Source organism: Pteropus vampyrus, unplaced genomic scaffold, assembly GCF_000151845.1.
Source record: "Pteropus vampyrus isolate Shadow unplaced genomic scaffold, Pvam_2.0 Scaffold144, whole genome shotgun sequence".
NCBI lineage: Eukaryota > Metazoa > Chordata > Mammalia > Chiroptera > Pteropodidae > Pteropus > Pteropus vampyrus.
Genome location: NW_011888925.1, coordinates 3,998,238 through 4,019,909, shown reverse-complemented (window position 1 = coordinate 4,019,909; position 21,672 = coordinate 3,998,238). Strand labels below are relative to the sequence as shown.

The following is a 21,672-nucleotide window of genomic DNA, read 5'->3' as shown; positions in this document are numbered from 1 at the left end:
GTCTCCTGTCTCCCCGGCATTAGGGGAGGGGCATTCCACTGAAGCTCTTCATAGGCCCTGTGGTGGACAGGCCTCCTGGAGGATGCTGGGAATTCCCACCCAGATCCTCCTCTTCCCATGCTTGCTGTGATCTTCCAAGGGAGGGGAGGGCAGGGGGAAACCAGAGCAGCCTGGGAGGAGTTGGGAGAGGAGGCAGTGTGGCCTAGTGATTAAGAGCGTGAGCTCAGAAGCCGGACAGCCTGAGCTTGAATGCCAACGCTAAGGCTTTTTGGCTGTGTGATCTTGGGCTAGTTACCTAACCTCTCTGAGCTCCAGTTTCCATATCTGCATAAAGGGGATGACAACAGTACCTACCTCTAAGTGGTGCAGGGTCACAGGCTGGGCACCAGCACTCACTGACTCGTACTGCCCTCCCCCCACCGCCGCGCCCGGCTTCCTTCTCTGACTTTTGCTGTAGCAAGGTCTATAAATTGGCCACGTTTTTCCGTCAGCTCCGGTCCTTTTCTGTATGCTGTTCTCTCCGCCAGGAATGCCTTTTGGGCCTTATCCACCTTTTTTGGCCTTATGCTACTTCTCGCCCTAAAGACTCAGGTCACCTCCGGGAAGCCTTCCTTGATATTCCCTACTGTCCTCTCCACCAGGCCTGGCTCAAGGCTCCTTCTCTGAGGTTCCCAAGCATCCCGATGGCACAGGTCCTTGTCTGGGCACCCGATGGCAGCGGAAGGAGGGCTCACAGTAACCGGGCAGAGGCCCGAGTCCCTGGTTCCTGAAGAGGAGGTGAAGGTGATTCGGGCTGAGCGGGACCCTCTGGAAGCCCCCTTCTTCCTGTCCCAGCTTTATTTTGGTTCTAGAATCATTCCAGTCAGCACGCTCGGTCCCATCACACCCATCCCGGGTGCACAGTCAACATTTCATGCAGTTGAAGGAAAGAGGAGGGAGGGAGAGTGGGAGACATGGCCTGCGCTGCGCAGCCACTGGAACAGAAAGAATCCAGGGTCCCCCGGGCGGCAGGGGTCCCCCAGCTGTGTCCTGGGCCCTGTGCTGGAATGGGCCATGTAGACTTCCTGGTGCTGGCCACAGGGTGGACAGTCTGGCCTCAGGGCTGGGTCATGGCTGTGTCAGGTGGGGAGAGCCACAGTTTTGCCAGTCTCAATGCTACCCTGGGCCCCCCACCCTGTTCCAGCCACCCCGTCTTGCCACATCACTGGGGATAACTAGTGGGCCTGGGTCTCCATGGTTCACAAGGGCCAGAGGCAGCCAGCCTGAGAGCCCATGCTGTGGATGGCCCCATATATACTGATCCTCCCCTTCGCCCATCCCTTTGACCCGGCAGGGACACCCACCCCTCATCTGGGGCACCCACCCTTCAGTTTTGAGGGGTGCACAGCTGCCAGCTTCTCTGGGGCTGCCTTTGGTGGATGGGAGCTGCCTTAGCCAAGGATCCCTCCTCCAATGGAGGTGGATAGTAGCCTAAGATGATGCATGTGAGGATGTAAGGGCCTAGCCCTTTGCTTCTGGGCAAGCCCCCTCTGGGGTGCTGCTACTACCACTCCGAGCTGCCCACGTCACCGGCTGAAGCTTTACTCTCTTGAAGCCATGACTTGCTCGCTGCACCCAGGCTTCCCTGTCCCTTGAGGTGTCCCCCGAGGGCCCTCCGCCACAGACCACTTGCCCGAGAAGCCGCATCTCAGGGCTGCTCTGGGAACTCGCCCTAGGACTCCCTGTGTCCTAGGGGTTTGAACCGTGCCCCAGAATCACCTCTTTCCCATTCTGACCCCCTTGACTGTCTCTCACTGCCACTGCTCAGGCTGCCCCTCCCTCCCAGGCCAAGCCCAAGGGCCTCCTGCTCTACCACCTCCTCCCAGGGGCCTGCAGCCCCCGAGCCCCTCCCACAGACCCCTGCGGTCTATACGCTGACCACCCCACTGCCCTCCAGGCATCTCTCTTCCCCACAGGGCCTGGCCTGGAAGGACTCTGACAAACGCCATGGAGCCAATGCTTGGTTTGCACAGGACTGAACACAAGGGTCTGGTCTGGGCCTCCGTGGTCAGGGCCTTGTAAGGGTTATGGCTCAAGGGAGTAGATTTCATAATGACTCTGGAGCCAGTGACCCATGTGGCCTGCAGGCCTCTGTTTGGCCTGGTCTCTCTGTCTCCTCTGGCCAGAGAGAGGCCCTTGTGTCCACTGCAGTGGGCTGAGGATTGTGTTTGTACAGGGAAGTTCATGTCCCCACCATGCTCAGGCTGGGCTGCCTGCCTGGGACACTCAGTTCTTTTCTTGCCTCTCAAACCACAACTCCCATCTTATCCTCCAGCCCCCAAAACCCCCACCCCCCCAGTCTGCCTGGCTGGGCCACCATTCAGCACTGAGCAGATCACCAGGAAAGGGACGTCTCGTCTTCCCAACATCCTAGGGGCTGTGTTTTGTTCATGTCACTCCTGCTGATGTCCACCACGGCACCTGGCCACCAAGACTTGCTTGGTTCCAGTGCATGGCCCAGCTTGGCACTGGCCTTCCGGCACGGGTGGGGAATGAGGAGCTCTGGGAGGCCAAGGTCATCCCTAGGCCGAGGGGCAGACCTGTTGGGGATCTCGAAGTGGGAGAACAATGGGCCAGTGCCCAGCTGCCCTCCTGGGGCCTAGCCAGCCATAGCTGGTCCTCAGTGGGAGAAACCCTGGGTCCCTAAATACCCAGCCAGGCTGGCTCCTCAGCTGCAGTCTGGACAGAGGGACCAAGATGGCTCATGGGAACTCCACCGGGGAACCCCAGTGTTCATGGCTCCAGCTGGACTATGGAGAAGGATGTCAGAGCTGAGCTTGAGCCAGGCTCCAGGCAGCTCCAGTGCCCACCCTGGCCTTGCCCCAGCTGCTAGTTTCGCCGGACGGGGTGCCACATGGACACAGGCCTGCGTAGCGTGGCCAGCATCTGGTTCCAGTGCGTGGTGCCCATGCCGCTAGCTGATGGCCCGATGATGACATGGCCTATGTTGTCCCCACGGCCATCACTGCTGCTCTCAGCCACCGTCACACGGAGGGACAAGTCCTAGGGAGGAAGTGACATGGGAGCTGGGGACCGGGGGCAGTGCCAGAGGTCTTCTATGGCTCCCGGGCCCCGGTCCACAAATGCTTGGCTCCAGTGGGGTGCCAGACACGGCTCCCTGAATCCTGACCTATGATCTGCCTAACCCCACAGCCTTCTGTTGCTGTCTCCCTAGCCAGCGGCAGCACCAGGGGGCCCAGGCTCAAATGCTGGCCTCACCGTGTCCTTGCCGCGTGACCCTGGACAGTGACTTGAGCTCTTCCCACCTTAGTTTCTCCATCTGTAAAATGGTGATAATGACAGTTTCTACCTGTTCTGGGAACAAAGTGTGTGAGACATTTAGCGTGGAGCCGGGACACAGTCAGAGCGTCAGAATGCCTGTTGCTGCTCTTCTAATATTATTGTAGGTTGGAAGGTGGTAGTGAGGGGAGGTGGTGAGTTCCCCATCCTCTGAGGCATGCAAGTGTCGAACACGAGTGTGACCCAGGTCACGTCCTCTGTAGTCCCCCGCCCCTTGGTCTGTGATATTTGTGCTAGGAGGGCTCTCCCTGGGGCGCGTCATCTTCTGAAGGCCATGGGGCTGTGGGGAGCTCAGCAGAGCCTCTGTGCGTAGGACCTCGTGAGATTCAGGGTGGAACTCTGGGCCCTCGGCTCGGCTCTGGCTCATCTCCAGGCCTTTGCAGTTCCCTCCACTGGGAACTGTCTTCCCCCAGATGTCAGCTGAGCTGAGCATTCCTGCAGAAACGTCTCGTGACCGCCCCAGTCTTAGTGGCTTCCTCTTAGTGGATTCGGATTGCCTGGGGACTTTCCTGCTTGTCCCTTGTAAGCACCAAGGAAGCAGTGCCCATATCCCAAGCGCCCAGCACAGAGCTGATATCTAGTGGGTGTTCAATAAATGCTTCTCGACTAGGTGGTTTGAGACAAACCATCACCACTTGCAGGAGCCCTGAGAAGCGAGGCCGCAGGGGATGCAGTGGCCTGAGAGCCCTGGGAGTGTCCTGGCCTGGTCCCCACTCCTTTGTCATTTCCGCCTCACCTGGAGCACGATGGCTGGCACCGAGAAGATCATGGCTTCGTTGAACACGGGGTTGGGGTCATCCCTCTTTACAGCCGTCTTCTTTTTGCTCATCTTCCTCCCATCCTGCAGCAGGTACACCTTGACATAGGGGTCTGGGCGGGTGAGGGGGTGAAGGTGAGGGCCAGTGTCACACTCACTTGCCATAAGCCTGCCTAGCTCCAGTGGCCCACTGGCTCCAAATACCCCAAATCTTCACTATTGCCATTAGCTCCCGCAGTCCTGCTATTGGTCCTTTCTTTCTCTCCTATTTGACAGATGAGAAAACTGAGGCTCACACGTGTGTCAGAACAGCTGGACTTTGGAGAGGGCCGCCTGGCTCCCACCCACACACACGCTCCCCTCACACGACGCTTGGGGAGCTTGGCAGACCCTCCACTTTTCATTCTATAAATGGCCCGAGTGCAGACGTCAGCTCTGAGTCACCCGGCGCCCGCTCAGCGGGGCCTGACTCAACAACATGGGGCTCTGAAATAACAAGTCACCGTCTGCTCGTCTGCTCGTCTGCTCGTCCATCACCTACCGCCCACTGGGTGTCCTTGCTGTGCCTGCCTGGACCCTGGGTTCCCCCAGGCTCCAGAAGGTTGGGTACCCCCAGCCCTCTGTCTTCAGTTACCCGGGGCTGGAGGCTCCTGCAGACCTGGGGCATCGGGTCCTGCCTGGTCCCCATGTGGGATCTGGGATGCAGTCCAACCTCTGGGAGCAGAGCCTCCACCATGAATTCCAAAGTGGGAAGAGGGTACCCACTTTGGTTTCTTCCCAGTGCCCCAGGCGTCAGCGCTGCCTTCTGCTCTCAGAATCCTCCCCTCCCCCGTCCGCGGGGGCTCCCTGCTCCACTCTGTGGCTTCTGTGTTTCCCCAGCTAGGTTAATCTTCCTACTGTGCATGGCTCCTGAGCTTAGCCAAAGCAAGGCTTGGGGGCCTGGCACTGTGCCCCACACTTGCTGATGCCTCCAGGTGCCCAGGGCGTAGCAGCTGGGCCGCAGCTCCCACCAGCTGTATGGAGGAGCCAGGCAGCCAGCGAGGCCTTACCCGCTGTGGCCTTGTCATGGGTCCAGAGGAGATTCTTGGCCTTCACTACTACCACAGTCAGGCGCTCGGCCGTGGGGAGGTAGCTGAGGGATAGCAGGATCTCACCCACAGCGTCAGCGGCCTGGAAGACAGGAGAGTGGCTTAGAGGACTTCTGCCCCCTGGACTTGAGGGGTCCAGGGAAAGGCAGAAGCTTCCTTCTCTGTTGAGAAGTTGCTGCTCTTGGGGCCCCTTACACCAGGGCACCAGGCTGATGAGGCCGAGACAGGGGCACCCCCCACAACTCCATGGAGCATGCACCACCCCTCCCTCCCACTGGGTGTGGGTCCTGCCCTGAAGGAGGGCCAAGGGTTGCCTGTCAAATGTAGCATCCAAATGTGGTTATGTCCCCTCGTTCCAGGAAAACACTCTGTGGGGGTGTTGTACAGAGGTCCACGTGGATGGGAGTTAGTAGATCGTTTGCTTAAATAACAATGATGCTCCCCAAACCCTCCTCTATTTATAAAGGTCAACTTCGTCTTGGCCTGTGTCTGAAAAAACTCACGTTAGGGCCAGAGGAGTGCGCCCCTAACAGAGACTCGAAAGGAGCAGAGCTTCTGTAGGTTCAGTGGTAGGAGCAGCTGTAAACAGAGGTCCGGGTGGGTTTTGTTTGCATGTGGTACAGAGTCTCCCTGAATGTGGCTCAGGTCTCTTTCTCTACTATCTGAAAGATGTTGGTGTTCAGGTTGTGGCAGAGGACAGTGAAGTCCCTCCTCCAAAGTTGGTGTTACGTTGGCTTCATGGGTGGACAAGTAGGCAGACTTACCTTATTTTGGTCCTGTAAGTAGAGCCAGCCGCTGAACGGCTGCAGCGAGAGGTCGAGTACGGAAAGCTTCAGCTCCACCACCCCTGTGCTGACATTCCGCTCGTCTTCATCGATGCCGAACACAGAAAACCGCAGGCTCTTCTCCTCCAGGGCTGCAGGGTCCAGGGGGATGGAGAACTTCTCGTCGAAGAAGATGGAGTAGGCATTCCTTTGGATCTGCAGAGAGAAAGGGCCATGGAGGGCACGCCGAAGCTGGGGAGGAGGTGGCAGCCAGGGGCCTGCAGGCCGTGGCAGTGGAGAGCAGTGGACGGGGAGGCTGGAACTTAGGCTAGAGTCTTGGCTCTGCTGTCCCCCAACTTTAATGGTCATCCTTCCTTTAGTGGCTCAGCCCCGATGATTTAAAAGCCCGCCTGTCCTCCCATCAGTGGTGGGCGATCCAGTGGCCTGGCATTCGAAGCTTCCACCATTGAACCCCACCTAGGTCCCATCCTCAGTGCCCATGGTGCCACAGAATCCTCGGGATGCGCTGGCTGAGCTGGTCTCCGTCTTTCTTGCACGTGTTCAAGTCCAGCCTTGGCCGGCGTGAGTACAGGTAACTGTACAGTTGAGAGCTATTGATGTCCCAGCCCCCACAGAGCCTGGCCCGGGACTCTCTGAATGTCGTGGGACAGATGGACGGACGGAATGACTAGGCAAGGCTACGCAGACTCTGCTTCGAAGCCGTGGGAAGGCCTCTGAGAGGGTGCACTTGCGGGCACGGCTCCCCCTTCCGTGGGGGAACTGCCTTAGTCACTGCTTGGTGATATTTAAAGAGAGGAGCTCTCATTCCTGGCACCTCTTCTGAAGCTGGGGGGCTGCCCAGCCTGGGGGCAACCGCCCACTCGCTGGATCGGCTGGGCTGGGATGCTAAGAAGCCTGCCCTCTCAGGAATAAATCCACCAGCACCTCCAGGTGCCCTGAACTGCACTCTTTGGTGGCTGCCTGGGCTGTGGGGAGCCTCTTCTTCTACTGCTCCCACCCAATCGAGGGCCCCTTCCGCCGTGGGATAAAGCCCACCCCAATCCTGGCCTGCGTTAGGCTCTTCATGATCTTCCTCCGGCCAAACTAGCTTCTTGGCTGTCCCCCGCCCACAGGGGCCCAGGGGCCCAGGGGCCCTGACCATCCATTCTCTGCATTGTATTTCACGAGCTTGTGGGCAGAAGAAACAGGAACCCTGAAGCGAGTCCAGGAATCCTGCTCGCTTGCTGGGGTTGTCGGGGGCAAAGCACGTTCCGGAGCCTCAGTTTCCCTGTCCGTAAGACGCCCTCGATCCACCTCGTTGGGGTAATGAGAGATTCGTGGATGTGCTGGGCTCCGGGAACCTGGTTCTCAGCACACGATGGCTGTGGTGGCAGCTGTCTGTCAGTGATTCCCTCAAGGGATGTGTCTGCAGCTACCCAGGGTGCTCCAGGCAGCCCAGCAACAGGCAGCCTGGATCTGGGCTCGCAGTCCCTCGAGCGCTTACTGAGGGCTGGACTAAGGAGTCTGCACGTATTAACACATCCCCTCAAGAATTATGACACTTATTTGACAGACGGGGAAACTGAGTCACAGAGCGCTTAAGTGACTTACCCAAGGTCTCACTGTTGGGAAGTAGGGAACTGGAATTTGAATCTGGACAGTCAGACTCCAGCGTCCTGCTCCTAGCCACCCACAGAACTGCCTTTTGGAAGCTGCGCGCCCCCGCTTGGTCCCCACATGCATGTGGCTGGTGGTCAGCCCCAAACCTTTCTAGAATTAGGGGGGCAGGGTGGGGCGGGAGAGGGATGAAGCCCACCACTGAGGAACAGCCTATTTTCAGTATGGTAAAGGTGACCAGACACGGGTGGGTCTCTGGGGCATCAGAAGGACCTCAGCCCTGCAGGTCCTCGGGCTCCTGCTCTGGTCAGAACCATGGCGTGTTGACCTCTCCCACCTCCGAGGACCCCCGGCCTCGGCGTCTAGACCCCTCCACTCAGCCTGGAACTACTGGCCACCAGTCTGGGCAGTAGGATGTGTCTGGTGTAGGCTTTGCTCCCTCTGGCATGGTGGAGGGACCTGTAGGGGGGGGCGGCCTGATGGGGTGCCTCTTCTTCCCCTCCTGGTTTACCCCAACCCTGTCGCATTCTGCTTTCGGCCCCAGGAGCTGGCCTCCGTGGGCTGCATCAACAGGCTCCCTTGACCAAAGGGCACGGTGCCTATCAAAGTGGCTCCCTCCACAGCCCCGTTTCCTTGGTACCTCCCCCCTCCCCGCCACCTCGCCCCATCAGACCAGGGCACCACGTGTCCCTGAGGTTGCCCTACCCCCACCCACACCATCGTAAACAGTCCTGTTATTAAGCTCTTCTCCAATTAGCCAACTTGAGTGTGTTATCCATTCTCTGCCAGGACCCCAAGTTGACACAAGGGACAGGTTGGAAATGGACAGGTATCTCACACTGCATTTGTATGGCAGGATTGCCGAGCGTGCTGCATGCTGGGAGCCCGCAGGTGGCGGCCCCAAACTCCCCCTTCTGTCCTCCCTGTAGCTAGCCCCTTGGGCTCTAGGACCGGTATCCAAACCCGCTGCCCTCCTCAGATCCTGCCTGGCACTGCAGACCCACCCGCCTTAGGAGGACTCCCCGGAGCCAGAGCACACCTCTGGCCTGACCCGCAGCCCCACTCACCCGGGAAATGCCCACGATCTGCTCGTCCGGCAGCAGGCTGACGCGCATGAAGCAGGACTCGAAGCTGGCTTCTTCCCGCTCCAGGAGGTCCTTCCCCTGCAGCACGGCCACGTGGAGGGTGTGGGAGGCAGCATCGTAGTCCATGCTCACCTCCACCTGGCCCAGCGTGAAGTCCTGCCCAAAGGTGTTGCTCACGGAGGAGATGGAGTTGAGGGAATCTGCCGACTGGGACTTCCGGAGAGTCCCGTACGGGGCCAGGTCCAGCTCACGGCCCATCAGCTCCAGGGGCCCCAGCTCACTGATGCTCTCAAAGGTGTCCTCGATGCTGAGGCTGCCTTTGCGACTGGGTGGTCCTCGAGCGCTGGCCCGCTGGGCATTCCAGGCAGGTGCTCTCTGGGGGTGGGAAAAAGGGACATGGGAACATGAGAAGGGTAACGGTGTTGAGATGGCAAAGAGACGTGGCAAGCTCTGGTCATTTAAGGCACCTCCGAGTTCCCTTTTTGCCTAAACAGGGCATGCCTTAGTTTGGCAGGTCCTCATTTAATGTCATTTCATGTCACTCAGTTTTCTCTCCCTAACCAGGATGTGAGAGAGCTTTTTCTCAAAATGTTTATTTATATGAATTGAGTTCCATACATGTTCATTGCAGTGATGTTTATTAAAAAAAAAAATAGGTAGCAATCCAGGTGTCCAGCAGAAGGGGAATAGGTAAGAATCCTAGTGAATAGCTACTCAACAGATGATCGAGCAGCCTCAAAGGAAGTTTTCAAAAATGTCTACAACACGAGAAAGCTTTCGTGTCGGGTAACACTCACACTAATATTCAATTTTTTTTTCTTCTCTAAATCGACCTTGGGATTTGAGAAAACAAAAGCCTTTGTATCATGAGCATCTCCTGCATTGGGGTACAGTCTTCATTAACATAATTTGCAATGCCCGCCCCCTAGTTTTCCATTAAGTAGATAGCCATAATTTATTTTACAATTCCCCTACTGTTGGACATTTACATTGCTTCTAATTTTTCACAAATATAAATAATGCAGCATTGAATAGCTTTCTTAAAATTCTGGCTCAGAGGACAGTCCTTTTGTCAAATACTTATTTGACACATGTCACCGAAATGCTCTTTGGAAAAATTGTGCCAATTTACAGTCCCCCCAGCAGAGTAAGAGATAGTCCCCTCCGAAACCCCAAAGAAGTGAGCATGTGGGACTTGTATCTGGTAACAGATTCTGGCTGTGTTCTCCGGAACTCTACATGATTTTAGAAAATTTCTCTGCCAAGTGTCAAATGATGAAACATTCAGCAATAGACATTGAGAGCCCTAAACATGTTTGTACTTCCTGATACGGTAATTGCACATCTGGACCTCCATTCAAAGTACATATTCCCAGATGAAGACAAAGTTTTACATGTAAAACATTCACTGCATCATTTAAAAGGAGCCATTAAAATGATGTTTATGATGGGTATTCAACAACATGGGAAAAGGCTTCAATTATAAGTAAGATGATAAGTAGGATATAAAATTCTAGGTAGAAATGACACTCATTGTGGCAAAACTGTGCATAGACAAAATGACACCCATTGTGGCAAAACTGTGCATAGAAAAAAGACATAGATTAAAAACATTGGAAATACATCGACATGTTAGTAGTTGAAAAACAGTTAACAGTTGCTTGCCTCTAGGTGGTGGCCCTTTGGGAGAGGTTTTTCTTCTTATTTATATTTCCTACATTTTTCAAAGAATGGTTTTTAAAAATTGGAAGCATTCATTCAACAAGTATTCACGGATTACCCAGCACTGGGCTAGGTTGGATATACGAATGAAGGTCCTGCTCACGGGAGAAAACTAATCGGGAGGGAGCGAGGTGGGGAGGCAGTGGAGGCCGCCCCAAGAACAGCTGGTGAGGGCGCGTGTGCAGCTAGACAGAGAGGGCGGAAGCCTCACCTTCTGCTTGGCCTCTGCGTAGGTCTCGCCATACTTCTGCTGAAGGTACCTGTAGTCGTAGTTGGGGAATGGGGAGGGGCTGGGGAAGCTTCCCGATGTCCAGAGCTTCCACAGGCTCACGGCTGCAATTCCCAGCAGTGCCAGGGCCCCAGCAGCGTAGACACCCACCTCCCAGTCGGGGGGGCTCTTGATGACTGCAAGGCAAGAGCAGCCTCTCATTAGTGGGCCCTGGGACCCCTCGGCGGTTACGAACCTCCACCCATGGAGCACAGACTTACTTATTCATTGAATGAGTATTTATTGGGTGCCCACTATGTGATAGGCTAGGTGCTTGGGATCCAGTGTTGAACAAGAATATGCTCTTACGATTTTTGCTTCTATCCCCTTTTCCATAAAAACAAACATTTCTACCAGGAATGACACTTGGCTAGAGCAGATGAAGAGCTGAGAACAATGGTTAAATATTCATTAGGCTTTAAATAAACAGGGTTGTTGTCGCCCGAGTTCTCCGACCTCACAGCCTTCAGAGGACCTCTTGCTTCCAGGTAATCAAAGTGGCCTTTTGGGGCCTGGGGGAAGAGAAAGGGGATTTGGGGGAGAGAAAGAAATGACCCCATTTTTGCCCCGAATCTCATCTAGAACAGCCCAATAGCCATCGATTGATGAATGGATAAATGAAATGGAATATTATTCAGCAACAAAAAGGCACAAAGTACTGGCACATACTATAACACGGATAAACCTTGAAAATGTCATGCTAAGTGAAATAAGCTGGTTATAGAAGACCTCGTGTGATACGATTCTATTTATATGTTGAAAATAGGAAAATCTATACAGACAGCCTAGTGATTGTCAAGGGCTGGGGAAAGTAGGGGAGAATGTGGAACATGAGGTTTCTTTTTAAGGTGATGAATATATTCTAAAAATTGATTGTGCTGACGATGGTTGCACAATACAATAAAGTCCGCTGAACTGTACACTTTAAGTGGGTAATTTACAGTGTATAAATTTTATCTCAATAAAGCTGATACCAAAGCAAACAAACAACAACAAAAAACAAATAAACAAACAAAAAAACCAATTCAGCCAGAAGTGAGAGGTGGCTGTAGACTATGTAGGGCTTGGGGACAAATCCAGATGCTCAAATGCTTTTTGGTCACTGATGAGTATATAACTTTCCTATTTGAGCCTCGTTGTCCTCACACATGGTAATTAACTATCCTCTCAACCACGTCGGGTAAGTCCTCACCTAGCGCGGTGCTTGGCACATGGTAGGACCATACGTGTTAAAAGGCAACCTGGCTTTACATCCCCCAAAAGGAGCCAATGAGGTAGTGGGATTTATTTTGCAGACAGTCACATGGTTGGCAAACACAGTTCTCTAAACCATTCTTAGTGTTGCCTCTACTCGATTCAAATGGGGAAACTGAGGCACACAGAGACCTTGCCCAAGGTCACAGAGCCCGGAAGGAAGGGGTGGTGCTGGGATTCGAGCTCTGACAGCCAGACTCTAGAGTGAGCAGGAGTCACCACCGCCCAACCTGGGCTCACCCCAGGCAGTTCCCTAGTAGCAGGGTAGAGAGAGGTGGGGAGGGCATTGCAGGAGTGGAGATTTATCATTGCACATCCATTGAGCACCTACTGTGTGTGAGTTTCCTGTGGAGCAAGTCAGCCCCAGGCCCAGCTCACAGTCTAGGGGGAGGGGTGGGCAAATAAATAGACAAAAAGGAGCGATGGGAACAGCCCGAGAGGGTCCTGGAGCTGGAGGAGATGTCCCTTCCTGGAGGGACGTCTAAGCTGAGGTAGGAAGGAGGAACACAAAGTGAGCCAGGCCTAGGCCCCAGGGGCTGGGAGTTTAGGGTGGGAAGAAGAGGGGTTTTGTAAAGCCCAGAGCATTCAGAGTGCCCACTGGGGGATGGAGGGGGCTCCTTGACACTGCTCCCGGAAGCCTGCCACATAAGGAGGAATCACACAGCCGTGGTGGCCCCTCTGGCAGTGGGAGGCCTCAGCCTGCCCCTGCTGCCCTGAGTCCAGCCACGTCTAGCCAGGGTCTACACTAACTCACTCTGGAATGCACTTAGTACCTTATGAGGTCCCTATGGCCACTTTCTAGGGGAGAATGGAGGTTGGAAGAGGCTAAAGAACACATCAGCTCAAGACCACAGGGGTGACAAATGCAGGGCCTGAGTGCAGGCTCCTTGGCTCCAGGCAGGCCACCTAGCCTCTCTGGGCTCAGTCTCCTCATCTGGAAAAACGAGATGGGGACAAAAACATCCCCACCTGGTGTTTCCACCCCGGGGACTTGATTCTAAGGGAAAAAGCCTAGCAAGTTTTCTCTCCGGTGTGAGTCATCGAGGCTGTATTTATAAAAGCAGAAATCTGCAGGCAGCCAGAAGAGCTGACCCGGGCTGTGGTGCTGTCTTGAGAGGGAATGTCACTGGCTTTTGAGAATGACAATTGAGGTCATTAGGATGTCACCGTGGCAATGGCAATGTAGAGAAATGTTTCAGGCAATGTTTAGAGAAAAAAGTCAATTTCGAACAAGGTCTAACCACATGGTTTTGATGTGAAAATCACATAGCGAATGGACAAGGGCTGGGCGGATGGGGAGGAACAAGAAGAATAAGAAATAAAGATGCAGGGACTGGGCGCGAACCCTGTTTAATCCTGACCTCGGTTGCTAGAATGTAATTTGTAGGCGAAATGAAACCACGACAAAGATCTATAGAGGACGCCAGGGCCAGCCCCCCACCCCTACCCCAGGGAAGCTGGGAAAGCTCTTGGAGTCTGGCGAATGGGGGATGGGAGGGGAATGTACCTGGTTAACTGGAGAGGGGTGCACGTGAGGGACTCGAGCTGAGACAGGCACAGCAGGGCCTTGGTGCTAGCGGGGGCAGGCAAACGGGTGGGCACAGAGGCCTGAGGTCCCAGCAGGCAATGGGCATGGCAAGGTGGCAGAGTAGCGCCAGACTCCCCTGAGAGTGAGGATCCCAGGGGGCTGAAGGACTGAAGCCAGGGCTCTGGCTAGCAGAAAAAGGGGGCAGGGCCAGGGGCATAAAAGGAAAAGCCCCAGAAAGTTGACACGAACCGATGACAATTAATGCTCATTTAGGTATTCATTTAACGAGTACCAGCCCTGGGACTGTAGGGGAAGAATTCCCAAGGGAAGTGAGGCGTATGCGGAGACCAGAAATTCAGAAGAGGAGGAAGAGGAGGGGCTGGAGTCGTAGTTATAACAGGTTCCCTTCTATTTACTATTTGCCAGGCTCTGTTCCAAGCACTGCACGGGTATTAGGCCACTGAGTCCTCAGTGCAAGTGTGCGAGGAAATTTCTATTATTATCTGCATTTTATAGATGAGGAAGCTGAGGGCTGTAGGGCATAGCTGCTGCCAGACAGCCTGGCTCCAGATCTGTGCTTGTAACCTGTCTCAAGGCCCTAGCCAGGCCGAGGCAGGGAAGTATTCCAGGCAAAGGGAAGGCATGAGCAAAGGCCTGGAGTGGGGCAGAGCTGTGTTCGCACTGTGCTGGGCTAGCTCGCTGAACCTTCCTAGCAGTCCGTGAGGCAGGCCTCGCTGCCCCATTTTACAGATGTGTAAGTAGAGGCTCAAAGAGGTTTTTTTCACTTGATCAAGGTCATGCCAGGGCCTGGGCCAGGACCTGGGAGCTTACAGGTAAAAAGTGAAAATCCCTGGCTGCAGGTTGGGAAAGGGGTCCCTGGTGTGCCCCTCAGCTCAGCCCTCAGCCGAGTGATGGCCAGAAGCTCGAGTGATGGGGGAGCACTGGCCTGGAGTCAGGAGGCCTGGATTCATGTCGTGACCCTGTCCCTTACCGTCCCTTTCCCTCCCTGACCTTCCCTCCTGCCATCTGTAGATGGCTGGGGGAACATAAGGAGAAAAGATGGTGAGAAGTGTGTCTGGTGTCTTGAGGCCATTCCCAAGCTCGGAGCCTGCGGGGGAAGGTGTGGATTGTGAAGCGGGAAAGGTAGGAGCTGGGTCCCAGCTATTTGCTGTCCCTAGACTAGGTGACTTCTGAGTTCAAGGTCCCGTGGATCTAACATCGACCTTCTTGGATTTCCTCTCACTTGGCTACTTGACAGGCTCCAGGAATGGCCCTGGTGAGTGGATTCTGTGTCACAGGCTCTTCTTTAGGGAGCAGCGAGACATGGGCCTCCTGGGGGATCCCCTCAAGTCAAATGGAGGGAGTCACTTCCATGGAAGGAGCCACTGGAGTGAAAAGGTGAAGCATGGTCCCAGCCCCGTGTCCCCGAGGCTGTGTGACTTTGGGCAAGTCACTGACAGTCCTTACCAGTAAACCAGGGCCGTTACTGGTGTCCCACTGACACCCCCACCCCAGGCTTGGTGGGAGAGTCCTTCGAGATAGCATGGTTGCCGCTGGGACTCACCGCTCAGGTGGTATTCTGCCACGTCCACGGCCATGATGCCCAGTGTGGCGACTGAGACTGGAAGAGAAAAGAGAGTAAGCAGAGCGGGCTTCAGAGGGTCCCCACCTCCGACCCTGTCTCCTGACCTCCCTGGTGCCCATGTGCCGGTCACCCAGAGCTCACACCCAGCTGTGAGGGGGGCCCCAGCAAAAGTAGGTGATTTTTTAAATTGTGTTTTATAAAAATGGTTGTTAAAGCTCTCTACAAGTACTCTAAGACCACGCTTTGGGGTTGCCAGATAAAACACAAGACGCTCAGCGACCCTTGAATTTCAGATTTGTTTTTGGTATAAATACATCCAAAGATTGGGACATACTTATCCTGAAAATGTATTCAAGGTTTATCTGAAACACCAAAGCTGTTGGGCATGTGTTTGTATTTGCTCACCCTGGCGGCCCTCCCTCCCTCCCATCCTACCGACAGACCGACCAGCGGCAACTCTGTCACTCATTACAGCGGGCCCTAGGGTGTCCGCAAAGCAGCCAAGGACCTGTCAAAGACGGACCGCGCACATGATGGTGGTCCCATAAGTTATAATGCAGCTGAAAATTTCTGTCACCCGGTGACATCTTAGCTACCGTACTAAGTACGGTAACATGCTGTATAGGTTGTAGCTGAGGAGCAATAGGCTACCCCACAGAGCCATCGAGGTTTGTGTCGGCGTGCGCTGTGACGTTCGCGCGATCACAAAATCGCCCAGAGACGCATTTCTCGGAACACGTCCCCGTCATCAAGCACCCCGTGGCCTTACTTCAGATGCTTTTAAGCTGGAAAAGGAAAGGCAGAGTTTCTGCAATGTTCTGTTTGCGGCCCTTTTGCCCCCACCGCACTCTCCGCTGCCAAGTTTTATGAACCTTTGAAGGTCTACGTTGTTCTAGGAAGGTCTGGAAACTCATACGAGCCATTTCCCGAAGCCAGGGACTGCTCATAGTTTTATTAAGAAGTAAATCTGGCTCGCGGACATATGCTGAATGGAGGGGGCTGGTTGGAAAGGGGAGGCTGGGATGAGCTGTACCGTCTGAATCCAAGGGACATGGAAGGACAGGATAACCCTCAGCCCAACCTCTGCATTCTCTCATGGCTCAGAGGGGTGGCCGCAGACAGGGGAAGAGGGGTAAACAGGGGAGGCGGGGGGTGGAGGGGGTGCTTGGCCCCCAGAAAAGCAGGGAAGTGCTTTTCTGTTTCCACGGGCATGTCAATCTGTATGGTGGGAAATTCTGGCTCTTCAAATAAAAGCTAGATACCTGGATAGCTTATATGCAGTTTCTTGATTTTTAAATGTTGCAATCGATTCACAGAAAATGTAAAGACTGTCCAGGCGCAGTATAAAAACCTGCTTGGCCGTGGCGAGCCCATTTGTAACTCCTTGAAGCATTCTGTGGGTTCCCTTTGGGACTGGGGTCAAATCAGAGGGTGAACATTTCCTTGGGCATTTTCCAGAATCCTGGGGTTCTTCCCAATCTGTGGCTCTAGAGTCAAGATGTTGAGGTGCCTTGATCAAGACAGGGTTAGCCAGCACATATGGGCGTACCTCAAATCCCAGGGCAGGTGGCCTTGAGAAGCAGGGCAGAACACGGCCCTGGGCGAAGCCCTGCCAGGTGCACCGACCGCTCCTTGCTCCCAACCCTGCTGCTGATGCCCCCACTCCCACGTGAGATGTGGGTTGTCATGGTGATGGGAAGGCAGTGCTAACGAGGAAGGGCTTCGCCCTGGATGACTCAAAGTGGAAGCTCATTCCTGGGACCCGGGCTGGAGATCATGATCTCGACAACTCACTCTTTGCACCCAAAGGCAGCTCTAAGTACTTTGCATACACGTGACCTCATTTAATCGTCTAACAACCCCATGAGGCAGGTACTATTATCACCTCTGGTTTGCACAGAAGAGTCTGAAGCATGAAGGTAAGGTCGTTTCTTAGGCAGCTAAGAAACTTCAATCCAAACCGTCCGGCTCCACGTTCCTACCCCTGTGCCAGACTTGCAGGTGGGCATATGGTTTCAAAAGTTTCCTAAGAACCTGCAGGCCAAATTGGGCACTGTGTACAAGCCCAAGGTGGCCCTAGTTTCTGGCAGAAAGAGGTCCGAACACACGGAAACACATGTTAACGTGAGCAGGCAGGTCCCAGCCTGCCTCTGCCTTGCTGGTAATCCGATAATGCCAGTGGCTTTCTTCCCTGCTCACTTGGCACAAGCTGACTTTGGAAGAGTGAGGCCACGTTGGGACAGCCAATGCCAGCGGCAAGGGCTGGGTACTCCCCTGAGGCAATCACCTGAGGTACAGGATGAGAATCTGCTGATCAGACCTCTGGCTCTCCAGGGCCCCCATTCGTCCAAGGCTGGTCCAGCTCAGACACCAGACGGGCACATTGCCCACCTTTCTCCCTCCCCTCATCACGACCCCCGTCTGGGAGCTGTGATTTCAGCGAAGGTGCGAAGGACTCCAGGCACACCCAGGCCAGAAGTTCCCGCAGTGGATCCGTGAAGGGGAGAAGCCAGAGTGCACCTGTCTGAGAGGAGGAGGGAGAGAACTGGGGGGAGAGTCAAGGCGCCTGGGTGGGGGGCGGTCTGAACACAGCTCTGAATCCCAGCTCTTGCCCATCACTAGATCTGAGCCTCCGTTGTCCCATCTGTAGAATGAGCCTCCTGGCTGCCCTTTCGGCCAGGAGGTAAGTGTAGTTGGGCTTGGCAAATATTAGCTGCGGTGGTCTCCTCCTGGCAATTATCTAAAAGGTCCCCTTGCCCCTCATTTGAGCTGTGGAATCATGTGGGCAGCACTGCCAGCCTACAGATGTGTTTCATTTATCTTAAATTAAAGTGAGTTGCCAACATTTAAAAACTGGGAAATTTCCCATTAAAAATGAATTTCTAAAAAAAAAAAAAGAGATGGATTCCTAGCTTCCCTTTAAAAGTTAGAATATCTGGGGACAGTGGGTCTGTATCCTCCTCGGTCCCCCAAAAATAGCCTGAGCTGGAACTGAGTAGGCTCTGCCCCTTCAGTCAGGGCACTTGCTCTGTCTGCCGGCCGAGCACCTTCCTCTCCTACGTTCACTGTCAGGACCTGCTGGCCCCTGGAAGCACCTCCGTTCATGAGGAGGCGAGCAGGCCTTCAGATGCGCTAGGGGAGGCTCAGAAAGGTTAAGTGACTGGCCCAAAGCCACAGAGCCAGCAGCGGTGGAGCTGGGCCTGGCAGCCATGCCTGCTGCCTGGTTTAGTGCCTTTTCTATTAGTAGCCACAGCCCCCGTGCCAAGGACTTCTCCCAAGACCCCAATGGGATGCATCCTGGGACACTCCGCAGAGAAGGAAAGTGGGGCTCAGAGAAGGGCAGTAAATTTGTCACCTAATCAGTAAATAGAGAGCCAAGACCAAGCTCGATATGGCTCTGCCTTGAGCGCCCTTCTTGATGGCTTTATTCCCTTTCCCTGAGACCCCAGGACTCTATTTCACCCACTACTACTACGACAACCTCATTAGGCTCCGGCTGGCAGCCTGGAGGTCTGCCAGGCAGAGGGGCTGCAGCTTTGGCTCAGAACAGGATGTTGACGAGGCACATCAGGCCAGGGCAGCCTGTGACCGGAGCTTCTCTGAGCTTCTGGCACATAGGAAATGGGGCACAACGGGGGTGAGCGAGAGCTGTCCCAAACCCATATCTGAGCTCCTCAGATCCATGTCCCCTTGCTGGCATCCTTTCCCACCCAATCTATTCGTTCTGGCCCCAAAGCCCCAAACCCTAACCTGCATGGAGCGTGCTCATGGAAAACAGCTCTAGGCTCATATCCAGGCTTAATCATAACTACCTGGCAATAGCTACCTAGTTCTATCAGAATTAGACATAATATATGTTTAGTATGGTGTCTGGCACACAACATAGACCTGATGATTGAATGGGTAAATGGATCCCCATTTTAAAGATGAGGAAGCTGGGACCCCTGGTCACTCAGCATTATGAGTAGCAACGCTGGGATTGGCGCCAAGTTGCAGTGCATCTGGGCTTGGGCTCCTGGCCACCATGCCGCCTCCTGACTAGGCTTTTCAGGGGGCGGAGGTGGGTAGGAAGAACTGCCACTGGCCTGACAGGACTCTGAGCACAGTCGAGGCCCCCTCCTGGGCTTGTCAGAGGAATGGCTTTCCAGGAATTTTGTGCTTCTGCAGGGGAAAGGGGACCTGAGTCTCTGCTCCTCCCATCCCATGTCCCTGCTTGCTGTGTGCACATCACATCTCTGGCCAGCAAGGTGTCTGCTCTCCTTGCTCTCACCCTGAGGCCAACAGGTAATGGGAAGGATCAGGGCTGGGGGTAGGGCAGCTCCCCACCTCTCAGGCCGCGAGCCTCTTTAGGATCCTGAGGTTTGAAATTCTTTTCAAGTGCTCCCCCTGCCCTTTCTGATATAACCACAACCTGCTACCCATTCCTCCAAGCCCATAGGAGCCACAGTACAGACCGCTAGGATGGTGGCAGCTGGCATTTATTGGGCACCTACTATGTTCAAGCACTGCTCCGAGGACTTGCCATGTATTATTTCGGTAAGCCCTCCCTGCCGCCGTCTGACAGGGTAAGAACACCGAGGGGCAGGAAATGACTTGCCCATAGCCACCAGAACAAGCTTGAGCCTCAGGCTGGGAACCCCCACTCCGTCTGGGAAGGTGTCATCTTGCAGAGTAGGGAGACAGAGGGCTTGGGTACTTGTCTTGACCCCTCTCCAGACTGGCTGAGCTACCTGGGATGGATCTGTCCCGTCTGAGCCTCAGTTTCCCCATTTCTAGTAGGAAGCACAACTGCTGTTACTCTCCAAAACCTGTCCCGCTCTGGCTTGGGGGAGGGGCCGACATTCCAGGGTGCGGTTTTCCCGGGCACTTTGAACTGGGGGTGGCCTCACTGGTTGAGGAGGGGGCCTCACAGTCTCTCCGCAGCCCCTGGAAGGGTGGTCAGCAGGTTGGCCGGCTCAGAGCTCCTCCACCCACAGGCCTGGCTCCAGGTTCGCATGTTCGAACCCATTCCCACCCCCCCGCTTCAGCCCAAATCTTCCGTAGGCGGCCCTGAGACCCTCAAGCTCCTTCTCCTAAAGAGCAGACACGAAGGTTCCGAGGGGCCCCTGGAAAGTCCCCACCCGGACTGGTGACACCAGAGGGAGGCTGAGGATCCTCTCCTGGGTTCCCGGGGCCTCCTGGCGATAGGGTACGACGTGCCTCTCAGGATGGGGCATTTCCTGAAGATCCGCCGCCCGGGCGCGGGAACCCCCAGGGTCTAAGGGGACGGGAGTATGGGGGGCTGAGCCGGGAGGGGGTGTGAGACGGGTCAGGGGCAGTGGGGACAGTCAGGGTGTTGAGTGTAAATGTGAGGGGCGTGCGTGCAGCGCGGGCGCCGGGGAGGCGTGTAAATGGCCGGGGGAGCCGCGCGCGTGCACACGCGGGGCGGACGTGCGGGGCGCAATTCGAGGCGATGCGCAGTGCGCGGAGTGGCCGGGCCGGGGAAGGGCGCCAGGCGTGCTCTGTGCCGGGCGTGCGTGTGCAAGCGCGGCGCGGGTGTGCAGACGCGCGGGGTGCGCGGAGCCCGAGGTCCGCGGCGCGGAGAGGGGGCCCTGCGTGCGTCCGTGCGCCGTGCGCTGGGGGCGGCCGGGTGCGTACTCACCCCGGCTCCCGCACCGGCTCCGGCTCTGGCTCCGGGTTCCCGGCCGGTCTCCCGCAGCGCGCACGCACAGGCGCCAAGCCTGGCGGTCACCCGCAACGCCTCCCCTGCAGTGTCGCCCGGCGGCCGCCTTAGAGGAGCGCGGCGCGGGCCGGGGGCTCGGCGGGGCCGGGGAGGCGGACTGGAGCTGCGCCGCAGTCCGGGCACGCTCCCAGGAGCCCGCCGCGCGCTCCCTCGCGCCGGCCCGCCCGCCCGCTCCCTCTTTAATTTAAAGTGACAACCCCGAGCGCTTTCTCCGCTCTTGAGAGCCGCGCGGCGCTTCCGCGGTCTGAGCGGAAGATCCCCAAGCGCGCCCCAGGGTCCTGGGGTTCGGGGGGCGGTCTCCCCGAGGCCTGGTCCAGCCCCTCAATCCCAGGCCAGGGGACGAGAGTGAGGCGGAAATGTGCTCACCAGAGGTCGGAGAGGGAGGCCGAGCCCTCGACGCCCCTCGCGGCACTTGGCGTTGTCCTGTTCCCTTTCTGGGCCTCAGTTTCTTTTTTTGTAAAACAGCCAGATACTGCGCACCTCCTGGGAACTGCTGAGAAAAGCAGGCAGAGCAGCGGGAGGTGGCCCCCTGTCTGAAAGGATAATTACCCTCTCCCACCATGCCTGGGCTGTTACTGTAGGCCAACATCATCTCATTTAAACCTCACAACGACCTAGTGGAGTCGTGGTCACTTCATTTTTTTGCATGAGGAAACAGGTTCGGAGGTGAAATGACCTTCCCAAGGTCACAGAACCAAAGGTCAGAGCCAAGACTTGAACCCAGGTCTGTGTGACTTCAAAGCCCATACTCTTAACCACTTAGGGGTCGTGCTTTCTCTTCCAAAGGAATGAATGAATCATTCAGGAGATATTTATGACGCCGCCGCCGGGCGCTAGGCACAGTGCCAGGTGTGGGCGTCTCCCTCCCATCTTACAGGAACAGGGGGACAGGTCCCACTCTGCCAGTGCCGGTGCCCAGAGGCTCGCATGCATTAAGAGATTA

At 55.6% G+C, this 21,672-nt stretch overlaps 1 protein-coding gene across 1 annotated transcript; it reads right to left on the bottom strand.

Annotated features, from left to right (window-relative positions):
- Positions 1 to 2,345: 2,345 nt before the first annotated feature.
- SYT12 (synaptotagmin 12) lies at positions 2,346 to 20,685 on the bottom strand. Its single transcript, XM_011368946.2, has 8 exons — positions 20,649 to 20,685; positions 14,987 to 15,043; positions 10,584 to 10,777; positions 8,633 to 9,025; positions 5,949 to 6,164; positions 5,146 to 5,266; positions 4,076 to 4,209; positions 2,346 to 3,042 (listed from the first exon to the last, which is right to left on the bottom strand). The coding sequence occupies exons 2-8, from the start codon at positions 15,018 to 15,020 to the stop codon at positions 2,869 to 2,871; spliced, it is 1,266 nt and encodes a 421-aa protein (XP_011367248.1). The 5' UTR covers positions 15,021 to 15,043; positions 20,649 to 20,685; the 3' UTR covers positions 2,346 to 2,868.
- Between the last annotated feature and the right edge of the window lie 987 nt (positions 20,686 to 21,672).